The sequence below is a fragment of the Microcebus murinus genome, chromosome 25 (genome assembly GCF_040939455.1).
Source record: "Microcebus murinus isolate Inina chromosome 25, M.murinus_Inina_mat1.0, whole genome shotgun sequence".
Lineage (NCBI taxonomy): Eukaryota > Metazoa > Chordata > Mammalia > Primates > Cheirogaleidae > Microcebus > Microcebus murinus.
In genome coordinates this window covers 7,966,726-7,981,695 of record NC_134128.1, presented here as the reverse complement: position 1 = coordinate 7,981,695, position 14,970 = coordinate 7,966,726, and the positions used below count along the sequence as shown (strand labels likewise).

General features: G+C 37.6%; 1 protein-coding gene across 2 annotated transcripts in view; it reads left to right on the top strand.

The window, feature by feature from the left end:
• The window catches only part of ARMC3 (armadillo repeat containing 3), an 89,149-nt gene that overhangs the window by 14,597 nt on the left and 59,582 nt on the right, over positions 1 to 14,970 (top strand). Inside the window, exons 3-8 of one of the 2 annotated variants that reach the window (XM_012767303.3) lie at positions 944 to 1,061; positions 5,552 to 5,677; positions 6,727 to 6,795; positions 7,069 to 7,244; positions 9,287 to 9,481; positions 12,422 to 12,605. In XM_012767303.3, coding sequence (XP_012622757.1) covers positions 944 to 1,061; positions 5,552 to 5,677; positions 6,727 to 6,795; positions 7,069 to 7,244; positions 9,287 to 9,481; positions 12,422 to 12,605 — 868 coding nt within the window. The remainder of the gene's footprint in view (positions 1 to 943; positions 1,062 to 5,551; positions 5,678 to 6,726; positions 6,796 to 7,068; positions 7,245 to 9,286; positions 9,482 to 12,421; positions 12,606 to 14,970) is intronic. The other variant, XM_075997644.1, reaches the window with a different exon arrangement.

Genomic DNA, 14,970 nt, shown 5'->3' with positions numbered 1-14,970 from the left:
CACTCTTTCAACATCACACAATAACATCTCCTTATTCAGAGTAATCTATCCCTCCATTCTCTACCTAAAAGTAAACATCATATTTTGTTATATCCCGTAACATAGTAAGATGTACGTATAGGAAGAGCCAACTCAAAGAACCAGCTAAAGCTTTGAAATACAGGGTTTTTTTTCTTTTATCATAAACAGAACTCCCTCTTTTACCAGTCTCTGGAAATGGAAGAAAAACAGTATAATAATGCATTTTCTACTTGCCCACAGAAAGCCTTTAGGGGGTAGAAATTGGTTAGTGTTCATTTCAGCTACATGTGAATTCCCCAGGTCTCATGGTAGGACCCAGGTCTTCCTAGAGTCGTTTCACATATGTAATTCCTGCTTTTCCAGGATCAAGTAGTTGAAAATCAAGTATTGATTATCGAGATAGGGCATCAAATATATACAGGTACTCAAGGAATTCTTCTGTATTGACTAAGAATTAGAATAATGCATGTTATTTAATGAACATATATTATTCATATATGTTCAACACATATCTGTTATGTGCCAGATGATGTCCTAAGTGCTTTATATACATGATATCTAATCTTCTCATTGATCCTTTGAGATAGATACTATTACCCCTGTGTACAGAAAAAGAAATTGACGTTCTAGGAGCTTGAGAAATGTGTTTGATTCTACATAGCTGTATTTAGAAACTAGATCTGTTAGATTCCAAAACATTTTGCTCTTCCCACCATACACCAGGAGTTCCAAGCCACTAGTACTGACAATTGTTTCTCTAGCAGCAATGATTTTTAAAATAAAAACTTTATAATGCACTTATTGGGAAGTGCCACATACTTTTTGAAACACTATGTTCTCTTTAAGTTTTAAGATAGCATTCATTTTTACATGATTTTTAATGCACATATGTGAACCTGGTATTTTTCTTTTTGCCTTTCAGTTTGATCCAGTAACAATTGAAAGCAAAAAAGCAGCAACCGTGGTGTTAATGCTTCATTCTACAGAAGAAGAAATTTTGGCTAAAGCATGTGAAGCCATTTATAAATTTGCATTAAAAGGTTGGGGTTTTTCAGTTTACTTTTCTATTTCACTAGCTTCTTAAAATATTTACTACATAATGGGCACTTTTCTCCCTAGTCTTTAACTTACTTCCTGTCAGATGAATACTTTAAGACAACCAGAAGCTCATGTAAGGCATCACCTGAAAATAATGTGTCTCCCTAAGTGCCTAACTGCATTTTAAGAGTAATTTAGTCACTGGATAGAATAGTCATTTTGAAGGTTTCATTGTAGTTTAAAAAATTGTAAATGTCACAGGAGCTAAGAGAGCACCTAGTGGTCAAAACTAAAATTATAAAACAATTAAGTTTATTGAAAATTATAAACATTAGCAGTCAGATCCTATGGAAAGTTTTGTTCATAAGAGAATTTACAAACATATAAGGTTTTAGTTCATCAAATGGTGACAAAATTAGACTTTTATATTATGTGCCATTTTAATAATTGAGAAAATTTGAAGAGAGTTTAGCATTTTTAATAAAACATTTCAAACAAAAACAGGAACAATTTTATTTTAAAGAAATGATACTTTAAATATTGTTTTAGAACTTGGTTAAGAGAACAACAAATCATTCAATTAGCAAATGGTATAATGCTCACCTTGCCTTGTCACTCTGGTCATCATTGGGAATCCAGATGAAAAACAGAGTGGCTCTAGAACGTATCACGCCTTCATGAGTGGATTGTGTGGATTTCTTGGTCAAATTTCAGGGAGATGTTGGATTATGCATCTATGGCAGAATAAATCCCATTCAGCCTTGTAGAATCATATGTCATCTGGCTGTCATGTGTATCTAGTTATATATTATCTCTTTTTGTATAACATGAGGTAAAGAAATAGTCTTGTATTTCATGTGAAATCAATATGGAAATTATTGTAAGTCTGGCGTTTTATACCATGAATAGCAGTATTTTCTAAAATTTTTGAAAAGATAAATGATGGGACTTTGCCTTCTGGCCAAGATGGAGCAAGGGACTGGATTTACCCTACTGTCTGAAACAACAACAACAACAGACACAATATATAACATAACAGTTGGTGAGATACTGAACATCAGACAATAAAAGGCAGTGATCACTGAGAGACGAGAAACAAAGGAAATAGGCCCTATGATTACCCTGGCTTGTTGACTATAGAGAGTTTCAAGGCCATAGCACAGGAAAGGGTGACCTCATGGGCCCTCTGGGTTAAGAAGACAGGCCTGAGAGTCCAGACAGACAGAGGCATTTAGAGTTTTCAGGACAAAATAAGGAAAGGAATGAGTTTCACAGAGAGAAAATTTGGGAGATATGAAAATGGTTCTGCTCAAGTATTCAGCTGAGCAGCATGTAGATGGGAGGGAACTAGTCAATCAGACGAAGAGGCACCCAAAATGGTTGAGGTAACAGTGCCTGGTACTCACATGGGGCTAGAAGTAGTGCCTGTTCCCATCAGCCAGACTGACAAACCTCAAAATTCATGGAACATTGTGTAGAACACACAGAGAAGTCTTGCCTCAGTATGAAAAATGATTAGTCCTATATTGAGCACTATTCCCATACCACGTAACAAACATTAAAAGCAAAAACTGAAAGGATCAAACTGTTTCCAAGCAATTTAATTGTGTTCATGAAAAAATTTCAAGAATATAGAAATTCAAGAATATAGAATATCCATTTCCCAACAAGGTTAAAATTCACAACCTGGCATCCAATAAAAAATTACCAGACATGAAAAGAAGCAGGAAAAAACAATTCATAATAAGATATAAATCAACTGGTAAATCAAAACTGACCCAGATGTTAGAATTAGCAGAAAATGACATTAAAATATTAATTATAGTCATATTCTATATGTTCAGAAAGCAAGTTAAGATTAAGAAGACAGAAAACAGACCAAAATACTCTAAAATTTCTAGAGATGAAAACATCAAGGTCTGAGATGAAAAATACATGGGCTTGGATTAATAGCAATAGAAATTATAGAAGAAAAGGTTAATGAACTTGAAGACAAAGAAACAGAAACTATGCAAAATGAAGCACAGTGAGAAAAGATATTTTAAAAAGATGACAGATTCATTGAGCTATGGGAAAAATTCAAGGTCCCAATATATGTGTGATTGGAGTCTCTGAAAAAGGGAGACAGGAACAGAAAAAGTATTTGAAGAAATAATAGCCAGTTTCCCCAAACCTGATGAAAACTCTTCAGTCCACAGATCCAAGAAGCTTGTTAAAATCCAAGCACAAATAATATGAGATAAACTATACCAAGATACATCATAATCAAATTGCTTAAAAACAGTGATAAAGAGAAAATCTGAAAAATAGCCAGAGGCGGAAAACATGTTACACTTAGATGAACAAAGATGAGAATGACAAGAAATAATAAATAACAAATGATAAGTAAAGATGATTTATCATCAGGAGTGCTACAAATAAGAAGTCAGTAGAGCAACATCTTTAAAGTACTGAAAGAAAAATAAAAACTTTCAACACAGAATTCTATGCCCAGAAAAAAAATCTTTCAAAAATATAGTTGAAATAAAGTCTTTTTTTAGATATACAAAAGCTAAAATACTTTATTACCAGGAGACCCACACTACTAATTATGGTAAAAAGAGGCCCTTTGAGCAGAAGGAAAATAACACCACATGGAAATACAGATCTACACAAAAGAATACAGAACACTAAATGTGGTAACATATAAGATTTCTTTGTGACTTAAATCACTTTAAAAGCAAATTTATTATTTTAAAATAATAATCATATATTGTACAATCTAAAACAGGCATCCTCAAACTATGGTCCGCGGGCCACATACAGGCTGCCAGATAGCACATTTATCTGGCCCTCAGGGTGTTTTGCCAAATACTATTGCATTGTATGTATAGACCACAATTTGGCTGGATCATATGGTAGGTGTGCATTAACTTTTTAAGAAACTTCCAAACCATTCTCCAAAGTGATTGTAGTATTTGACAATCTTGCCAGCATTATGTGAGGGTTCCAGGTTCCCCACACACTAGCTGACACTTGTTCATCTTTTTGATTATAGTAAGCATCAGTTTTTGATTAAGTAAGTACAGTGGATATGAAGTGGAATCTTATCATGGTTTTAATTTCATTTCCCCAGTGATTAATGATGTTAAGCAAAATGTGCTTTGTGGCTATCCATATATCCTTTTTGGTGAAGTATCTGTTAAAATCATTTGCTCAATTATGTTTTTTAATTTAGTTGTTTGTTTTCTCATTGAGTTTTGAGAGTTCTCTACATATTCTGGATACAAATCCTTTACTCTTTTATCAGATATATAATTTGCAAACATTTTCACAGTTTATAGCCTATCTTCTTTTTTTTTTTAATTACTAGACTTTTTTTTTCTGCAAGTAGTTTTAGGTTTACAGAAAAATGAGTAGGATGTAGAGTTTCCATATACCTCATCCCAGTTTCCCTTATTATAATCTTTTATATTGTATCACTCTGGGTTTTCTAGAGAAACAGAACAATGGGTCATATATAGGTACATATGATACAAGGAGATTTGTTATGGGGATTGGCTTATGTGATTTGGGAGCTGAGAAGTCCCATGATGGGCTGTCTGCAAGCTGAAGAACAGAAAAGCCAGTGGTGTAATTCAGTCTGAGTCCAAAGGCCTGAGAATCAATGCTGCTGGTGTGTGGTCCTGGATTCCTAAGGCCCAGAACAGGAGCGCCAATGTCTGAAGGCAAGAGAAGATGGATGTACCAGCTCAAGAAGATAGAATTTTCCTTTCTTCCACCCTTCTGTTCTATTCGAGCTCTCAGCAAATTGGATGTCACCTGCCCACATTGGGAGGGCACATCTTCTTTACTCAATCTACTGATTTGAATGCTAATCTCTTCCAGAAACACCCTTATAGACACGCCCTGAAATAATGTTTTAACCTTAGCTCCCTTAGGCTTCCCTGGCTCAGTCAAGTTAACCATAAAATTAACCATATTACCAATATAGAAAATCCTATTGAATCTACAGAAGTCTGTTAGAACTAATTAATTGCACAAGTGAGTATTTATCGAGTGCCTGTTACATTACCGGCACTGTGCTGGTAGCAAGGATGGGAGAGCATAGGGCAGAAAGAGTATCTGTCCTCCTGGGAAGGTAAGTTAGAGTGGAAAAGACAAACACAACACAGCGGTCATTGAGGAGGATAAAGAGAGAGATAGGAAAGACTGGGATGTGGTGACAACATCTAATGGGGTGATCAGGAGGGACCCTCCAACGAGGTGCATGATGAGCTCAGAACTGAAGACAAGATGACACCAGCTTTGTAGACGTCAGGGAGAAGGGAGAGCAGAACGCGTCCTGGCTACCTGTGCTCTAAGTTTATTCTGAGAGAAATATGAATGGAAGCCAAGAGGAATGTGAAAGGCAAATGGCAAATCAATTGGAGTGACACAAAAATGACACAAAGGTGAGTGCTGATGAGATGAATGATATCCATGTGTGATTTTATTTTACCTGTGATGTCAGGTGAGGAAAATAAAGTAACCCTCCTTGAACTTGGAGCTGTGGAACCTTTAACTAAACTGCTCACCCATGAAGACAAAATTGTAAGAAGAAATGCTACTATGATATTTGGAATCCTGGCTTCTAATAGTAAGTAGCAACTTTTTAAAATAAATAATTTCATGGAATGCATTATCTTTCTTTTATTTTCGATTTATTTTGAGACAGAGTCTCATGTGTCACCTGGGCTAGAGTGCAGCTGTGTCATCATAGCTCACTGCAACCTCAAACCCTGGGCTCAAGCAATCCTCCTGCCTCAGCGTCTCGAATAGCTGGGACTACAGGTGCTCACCACCACACCTGGCTAATGTTTTCTATTTTTAGTAGAGACGAAGTCTCACTCTTGCTCAGATTGGTCTCGAACTTCTGAACTCAAGTGATCCTCCTACCTTTGCCTCCCAGAATGCTAGGATTACAGGCATGAGCCACCACACCTAGCAAGGCAAGTGCCTGCTTCTCCCTACTGGGGACTTGAATCCTGGTCTCCCACATGACAGGTGGGGATACCCACCACTATACTAACGAGGAATGAGGTTCTTTCTTTTAAATTTAACATTAAGAGATTTATTTTAATTTTATTTAAGCTGACTACCTGTCCTGCCTCAATTAGGCTAATGCCAAGAGTACAAAAGTGTGCTTTTAAAAAAATCAGTGCATTTTATTACATTTTTAAGCAGTTTTGGCATTTCTAACAGTCAAATCAAATGTAAGCAATCAAGATGTATTAATTGAAATAGGCTGGGATAATTCTCATCTGCATTCTGCACAGGTTTTATCAAAATCAAAATTTAAAAATAACTTCCCAGCAAAACAAAAAAGTTATAATTAACAAATGTAGGGCACAGTAACTCAACTTTTCTAATATGCGTTCTAGGCACATTTTGCACATTTACAGTTACGGTTCCCAATGGTTTGGAAGGTGGTATGGCTCACGGCCAAGGAACATCTGTTAGAGTCTGTGTGGGGTCGGGTTGGCCTGGGTTTGGAACCTGCCCCTCCACTTGCTGTGTGATTTTGAGCTTCAATTTCCTTTTCTGTAAAATTAGATAATAATATTGCCTGTCTCATAAGAGACTGTTCAATAGCCGTTACCATTGTTATTATTAATAAACATTAATGTTCTGTTTCTTCTTTTGTAGGTGATATTAGAAAATTGCTAAGGGAGTTAGATGTCATGAGTTCTCTCATTGCCCAGCTTGCTCCTGAAGGTAACTTTGCATCCTACATCTGTTTAAAAAAAAAAAATAGAACCGGTTTATTTTTTACTTTTGATTAAATTACATATTAAAAATAGTTCATGAAATAGCAATTGTGAATTGTCATTAAACTCTCTCAAGCCACGCTCCATTTTGAGTTTATAAAAACGGTAGGCTCTAAGTAAACAAGGTGTGATTTATGGAGCCTTGGTTTTCAAAGCATATTTTAAAGCAGTGGTTGAATAAGCATTTGTCATTCTTGTGCTGTTTATTTTTGATGTACAGAAGAAGTAGTTATCCATGAGTTTGCCAGTCTTTGTCTTGCAAACATGTCCGTAGAGTACACTGGTAAAGCGCAAATATTTGAACACGGTGGATTAGAACCTCTTGTCAGACTTCTGAGTAGCCCAGACCCGGATGTAAAGAAGAATTCTATTGAATGCATTTACAACTTGATGCAGGTAAGGTTAATTTCTAAAAAGTGTTTTGACAAAAGCTGATTACAGAATTTATTTTCCCATTAAAAAAAGGGAAAAATAAAAGCTTTTAACAACTCACCTGTTTTACATCATCAGTTCTTCTTAGTACTATTAATATGTAGTATTTATCACTCAGAGAAAAAATAATGGAAGTTTTGTGTAAATATCTTTCAATTTTCATGTTTTATAAAGTCATTGTTTCCCATGAAAAAGTGTTTTAGAAATGTATTTCTATTTTTAAAGAATAGAATGGCAAGCAAATTAAGGTGGGATTAGACTAGACAAAATGTACTTCTTCTGAAACAGGAAATCTAATATTCCTGTTGAACCTGGGCAGTTCCCATTATTGATCTACCTGGCGATCTGAGCACATTGGATGTAACATATACCCTAGTCAGTGTTCCAGGATTTTGGATTAGACTTATTTATTGGTAAAAACCTAGTGATCTGGGTATACTGAACAGAATTCATTGTTCACAATAGCAAGAGGCTACCTCCCTGTGCTGTTTTCCTTTGTAACAGACAGAAACTGCCCACCTTCCCCTCCCCCATCATCCTGTCCTCGCCCCACAGCCCCTCCAGCCCACACCCCTCCCACCCACAGCAGGGCGGCTTCCCCACACTCTCTGGGCAGCCCTCTCTGCTGCTTTTCCTGCTCAGCTTCCTTAACAATGACCACACGCATTTGATAAGCTTCAGAGCAGCTGAAAATACAAAATCACCAGTTTAAATAGCCCTATATTTTCCTTAAATGAAAATAATCCCCTCCACAATTCTTAATAACAAAAGTACTAGCTAATTACAGCGTGTTAGTTTTCCTAGGGCTGCTGTCACAATGTACTACAAACTGGGTGGCTTAAAACTACAGGCAGTCACAGTTCCGGAGGCTAGAAGTCCAAAATCAAGGTGTCAGTAGGGCCATACCCCCTCTGAGATGGAGTAGACTCCGTCCTCACCTCCTCCCGGATTCTGGTGGTGGCCGTCAGTCCTTGGCCTTCCTTGGCTTGTGGCTGCATCCTGGCAATCTGTCCCTCTGTCATCTCTCTTCTTATGAGGACACCAATCTTCTAAGGACACTATTAGGAGCTCACCCTACTCTGGGATCAGCTCCTCTTAACGAATTACATCTCTAAAGACCTTGTTTCCAATAAGATCACATTTGGAGATACTGGGGTTAGGACTTCAACATATATTTTGGGGGGACAAAATTCTACCCATAACAAAAAGCAATCTACAATTATTATATCTAAAGGAGGCTGAATATTAGAGATCAGTTGAAGGATGGGCAGGGTAAAGCTAACCTGTAAGTGTAGCCTTTTCCACCTGCAGTGCTATTTTGTGTTTACCATGTTTTGATTAAAGCTGCCACGACTTAATAGTCAAAGTTGGGAGTTTTCCCCACTGCTCATCCCAACCACCCGCTCCCTCACTGTCACACACACAGACACGCATGCAGAACAACTTGTCTAAACCATAATGATGCTTTGATATTGTAAATGTCTTAAATCAAGGTCATGCATCTGAACTAAACCTGCTGTAAATTTGCATGTCCTGGGCCCGTCAACAGTACTGCATGCAAATAGGTACTTCATGCACAATCCATTTGAATGGAGATAATAAGGAATCAGTGCCCTCATTTTATTTTATCAGTTACTATTTGAAACAGTGTTTCAGAGTATGAAAAGCCTTTCATTATGCAGAGATTTTATTGTAATGCTGTTTATAGTAATAGGAATTTGCTGTACAATAAAGAAACAATGGATACTATAATACAAAAGTCATAGATCACGTATGTTTCCTGTTGTTCACAATGTCTGCAGTGTTACCATGAATAGTTTGATGTTGTCAATTGAGAGTTTGCTTATTTTTGAGTTATTGTAGTTATTTTGGAGGAGATTGTGGTATAAGAGATGGGAAAACCACAACTTATGTCTTTTGTTAGAAAACAGGATTTCTCCATTCTTGAGACTGTTTGTATTTTGCTTAAAAAAATTACTGATTTGATCATTTGTATTTCATGGCAGGATTTTCAGTGTCGAATTACACTTCCAGAACTAAATCCAATGATTCCTCTGTTAGATCTCTTGAAGTCGGAATATCCAATTATTCAGTTGTTGGCTCTAAAAACCTTAGTTGTTATTACAAGTGATAAGGAGGTCCAAGTAATGCTAAGAGACAATCAAGGATTGGAACAGCTTCTTAAGATCCTAGAAGCTAAGGTATTTTCAACATTCATTCAACTCTCTATAAGGAAACACATCTCTTATAAATGTTGTTATAAAATGTGAATTGTAGAGTATTTTTAAAAAGTGAAAGTTTTTATCTTTAGGCATGGTGTACTAAGTCTAATGGACTAGTTTGCTTATTGTCACATAAAGTTAATTTGCCTGATTAAATAAGACAAACTGTAGAGGCCATTATAAACTAATTTTAAAAAGTCTTCTGGTTTAGAAGATTTAAGATTTTAAAATTCTTGTTTATGGTCTTCCTGCTGATTTCCTGAAACACTTAGAGTGAGTCTTTCAATCTTTGTCTATCATGGTTTTCTCTTGAATAAAGCAAGAAGAGTAATTTATCTTCTAGACACATCTCGATAAATATTGGAGCTAAATTTCCATAGTTGCTAGTAAGTTCCTTAGGAATGAATTACATACTGTAAGAATATGTATGCCTTCTAAGATCTCTTAGTTACAAAAACCAACCTAACAATTTGTTGAATATCATTTAATTGATTTGAAGTGATTCAGATAGCTTCTAAAGTGTCCAACATCTTGACTCCACAGTGAGATGGTAATAAGCAGATTTCAGATCCATTGTCTACTTTAATATTTAGTAAATTAAATTAACTCTAATAGCAGAAATCTCTTCCTACAACTGCTTAGAAATTCAGGAGACAAGAATAGATTGAAGGAGAACAGATTGAAGAAATATAGTAACTTTGTAGTAAGTTTCAAACTATCCAGTATTGATATTTTTTTCTAAAAAACCAAACCTCAGAGCTTAATAATACAGAAGTGGGAAAAAACAAAGTTCAAGTAAAAGAACAGTAATGGCATAAGCGTGTTTCCTGCCATGTAAACCTACCTGCCTTTGATTTGCTGATCCCATACGTGATCCCATGTGATTACATTAGTGATACACTATTCTAATAACAACTATATAGCAAATATTTTATCCTGTTTTTAAAAATGGAAACTGAAACCAGAGAGGTTACTTAATTTGTCCTGTGTCACATAGGTATAACGTGATTAACTACAGGGATGAACCTAGGGTTGTCTGATATGTCACAGAATTCTCACCTGTCTGATATTTCACCTGTCTTCTTTTTATCAGGAAAGGGGATGGAAACATCTACTATGTGGTAGGCATTATGCAGTCCTCAACCTTTTTTGCACCGGGACCAGTTTCATGGAGGACAATTTTTCCGTGGATTAGGGGGTATCGGGGAGGCGGAACTCAGGCAGTGATGCAAGCGCCGGGTGTGGCTGTAAATACAGAGGAAGCTTCTCTTCTCACCTGCTGGCCTGGGGGTTGGGGACTGTAGGGTGACTTTATTAAATTTATAATTCTTTGAAGAATGTATTTTAATCTATAAATGAAAGTAAGGATAATGATTATATCATTATACCTATAACAATATAATTATTGTATCATTAATCCCATCTTAAAAATTTGAAAAAATGAGGCTCAGAGAGGTTGAAAAACTTACTTATGAGCAGAGTTAGGAAATATCTGAGAGGAATTTTTTTTTTTCAGAACAAATATACATATATTCTAGTGGGAGAAATTCAAAGAATACAAAAACATACAGGGTGAAAAATAAAAGTGCTTCTCCCATCCTCACCTAAGATTGGGTTTTCTTTTTAATTTTTGTACTTTTTAAGTCTAAAATTTCCATTTTTTATATTTCGTTTCTCTGTGGAGCTTTCTTCTGTGAACATATTTATAATAGCTGCGTTAAACTACTTGATTCAACAACACCTGGCCCTATTCAGAGTGGATTTCTACTGACCGCTTTTTTTTTTTCCTGAGTTTGAGTCACACTTCCCTGTTTCTTTGCATGTCTAGTAATTTTTGGTTAAAAATGAACATGGCAGATAATACATTCTAGCAATTCCATATTCTGTTGTCTTCTGAGGATTGCTGATACTTTGTTCCAGGAGGCAGCCGGCTGCAAGCTCTGTCTCTCTTGTGGTGTGCAACAGCTCAGTTCTTACAGTTTCTAGTTGCTGCCATATTAGCCAGACTCCCTGGAGGCCTCCCAGAGCCTCTGCAGTCTGGTGGTCAGCACGGCTCCTCTGCCAGCCTCGGGCTCTGAGCTCTGACACCCCCAGCCAGTAAGGCTTCAGCTTCTGCCAGCTGAGCTGCAAATGGCTTGCGGAATGCTCCCTATTTAAAAAGCAGTAAATTAACAAATCTCACCTAGCACAGCTCCTTCTTTCCTGGACAAGATATATATCACTTTCTAGTCCCTGCATGTTTATTTTCAGCAGGGTCCCTGGGGGCTCCTCTAGGCTTGTATCAACCAAGCTGCTTCGGGAAGGTGGGGAGCATGGTAAAAACCAGTGAATGCCTTGAACACGGGCCCGTTGCCACAGTTTATTTGCTGCGAGGTGAGTTCCTTGGTCAGAAGCAATGCCGTGTGGAATGCCATGATGGTGGATCGCCCTTTCTACACTTTTCTCCACGATTTCCCCCTTCAATTCCTATCTGTACAGGTAAGGCTGTGGTTTTCCACCGCCATTGGGAGATTCCTCAGGCAAGATAGCCACAAACTCACAACACTCCCCTCTACCAGTTGCAAGTTTTGAAGAATAGATTTTCATCAGCTTCTATCTGCTTTTTCAAAAAAATCTCCCAATTTTGAAATAGTTTTTGGTGGAAGATTGTGGGAGCAACGTCATGGGCTGCCATCACGGGAAGTTTCCTCTCTAGCATTATTTTTTTTTTTCCATAACACATTTTGGAGTAAGGGAAATGAGAAAAGATGGTGCCAATGGTTAGGAAGAGTGATACTACTTTGATAAACAAAGCTCCTGTTTCCAGAGGCCTCTGTCACAGCAAAATTAATTGCATTATATCCCTCTCGTAGGAAAGTTTGGAAAGTGTAAATTTCTTTTAGTACAGCTTTCTAAAATTGTATTTGCTTTTATTATTAGGAATTGAGTGACCTTCATGTAGAAGCACTTTCAGTGATAGCCAATTGCCTGGAGGATTTGGACACGATGATGTTTATTCAGCAGACAGGGAATCTTAAAAAGCTCCTCTTATTTGCAGAAAACTCTGCAATTCCTGACGTGCAGAAGAACGCAGCTAAAGCAATTACTAAAGCAGCTGATGATGGTACATCTCACTTTATATAAACTAAGCATACGTATTTCTTCTTGTATTCTTAGTTTTGATTGGTACTAACAAACACTAGAGTATTTGTCTGCTTTTAAATAACCATTTGAGAATAGCACTGTTCTTCCATCTTAAGGCCAAACTCACCTCACTTCCAATGAGTTAAAGAAGAGATTGCTTTGTCAGGGATATAATTAACTCAATATGATTTAATTATAATCCTATTTGTAAAAATTCATTCTTCAATTAAGTTTTAAGCCTTTATTTCTTTTGAATTTAGAGTTATACAGAATGTATGCATTGTTTCTGAACCTGTAAGTCTTGTTTGAAGAAATTCACATTCAGAATGTTATCTACAAAGTAATTTTCAAGTTTCAGCTGGAGCCCAGGAGGGCCATGCTCCGCAGCTGGGAAAAGTAATGTGCTCATGCTATACACACAGCACAAGTCTCATTTCTGTGACAAGCTATGTTAACATAAATCTGTAAAATATGAGAGATTAATTACATCACCAGCACTGAAGATGAAATTATAGTTTTAATTTATGTATTTTTAGTCTTTTATTTAATAAAAGATGTGATTTTATTTTTCCCCTTCCACATCACTACTCTTACAAATGATGACAGTGTTGACTATTTTAAGTGACTTATATTCCACAAATGTATACTCGCATCTGTATGTATGTCTGTGAGTATATCATGGGAAACACTTCCCTTTCAGCCCCTACTGGATGTCTGCAAGGCAAAGCTTTAGTGCAGTCAGCAGAACTCCACCATCCGGCATGTAGCGTGCACAGAGGGGCCACACGAGTCACATTTGCAATGCCCAATCTAAAGACAGGTTGTGAAATTAAGGTTTTTAATATTGGCAAAAGCTGCTTTATTCAGTATTCTGTCAAATGGAATTTAGGCATTGCGGTAGCTGGTCAGTTCTGTTTTCCTTCTATTCCAGGCCTTCTTAGCTAATTGAGACCCAAGGAGGGGTGTAACAGGAAGACATGACAATGTCAAACCGACAGTTTTTGTGCATTGCAGCTTCTCTTTGGAGAATCTGTATGTGTGTGCGTGTGGCCAGGTCATTCTGAGTCCGTTCCAGTCCCTCCGGGCTGAGTTCCATGATGCCCCTCATTGCCATAGTAATAGCAGGAGCACTGGCCATAGCCCCTGGTGTTCCAGTCCTAGTACTAGTTCCATTGCTGGCACCGCAGTGACCCAGTTATATGACTATGAGTGAGCTATAGCCTGTTGAACCTATTTATTAATTCATTTATGAATGATTTATTGCCCCCCCAGAACAGGCAGGTAAACAGGCAGTCACAACACAGTGTTCAAAGTGCTGAATGAGGGAAACAGGACCCCCCCCCCCAGGAAGGCCACCAGCACAGACCTGGATCAAAGAAGTCTTCCTGGAATAGGTGACTCACAAGCTAGGACCTAGAGTAATTGGTAGAGAGCGGCTGGGCAAAGAAGGTGCAGGTAGGATGGAGGAGGATCAGGGTGTGTGAAGGCCAGAGGAGGGACGGAGCTTGGTGAGTTCCAGAACTGAAAGTTTTCGGAGTGGCTGGGGAACACAGTGCGGAAAGCTGAGAATTCAGACTGTAGAAGTAGTAACAAGCCAAATGACACTGGAGATTATAAACCATGTTAAGGACTTTGGACTTTATTTTAATGACAATGAAGAGCAATTGAAGTGGCTGAGAGAAGGGAGGAACATTTAAAGAAAGAGCATTTTTGCAGCCAAGCGGAGAAGAGATGGGAAGCTTGTAGCACCAGACACAGAAGAGCAGGAAGGGGTTGCTGTGGTGACCTGGGTGAGATGCGAAGGTCCCCGAGACGGAGATGTGCTGGTCCTCATGGGCTCCAGGCGTTTTGCAAGGAGAACCATTAGCACCATTCTAGGCACGTTGTGAGGCATCTGTAAGTATTTGTTGAATGACTACCTGGGTTGAGGGAGGAAGAGGGTGACGTCAAGGATGAGGCCAGGTTTCTGGCTTGCACAGCTGGGAGTACGATGGTACCACCCACAGACATGGGAAACACGAGAAGAAGAGCAAGTTTGGGTTGAAGAAAAGGAAATGAGTTCCTTTTTTTTCAATTGTGGTAAAGTGCACATAATATAAAATTTATTGTCTTAACCATTTTTAAGTGCACAGTGGCATTAAATACATTCACATTTTGGTGCTGCCATCCTTCCACATGACTCTTTTCATCGAACAAAACTAAAATTCTGTACTTATTAAACAATAACTTCCTACTTCTCCCCACCCCCAGCTCTTGGCAACTACCATTCTACTTTCTGTTTCTATGAATTTGATTGCTCTAGGCACCTCATATACATGGAATCATACAGTATTTGTCCTTTTGTG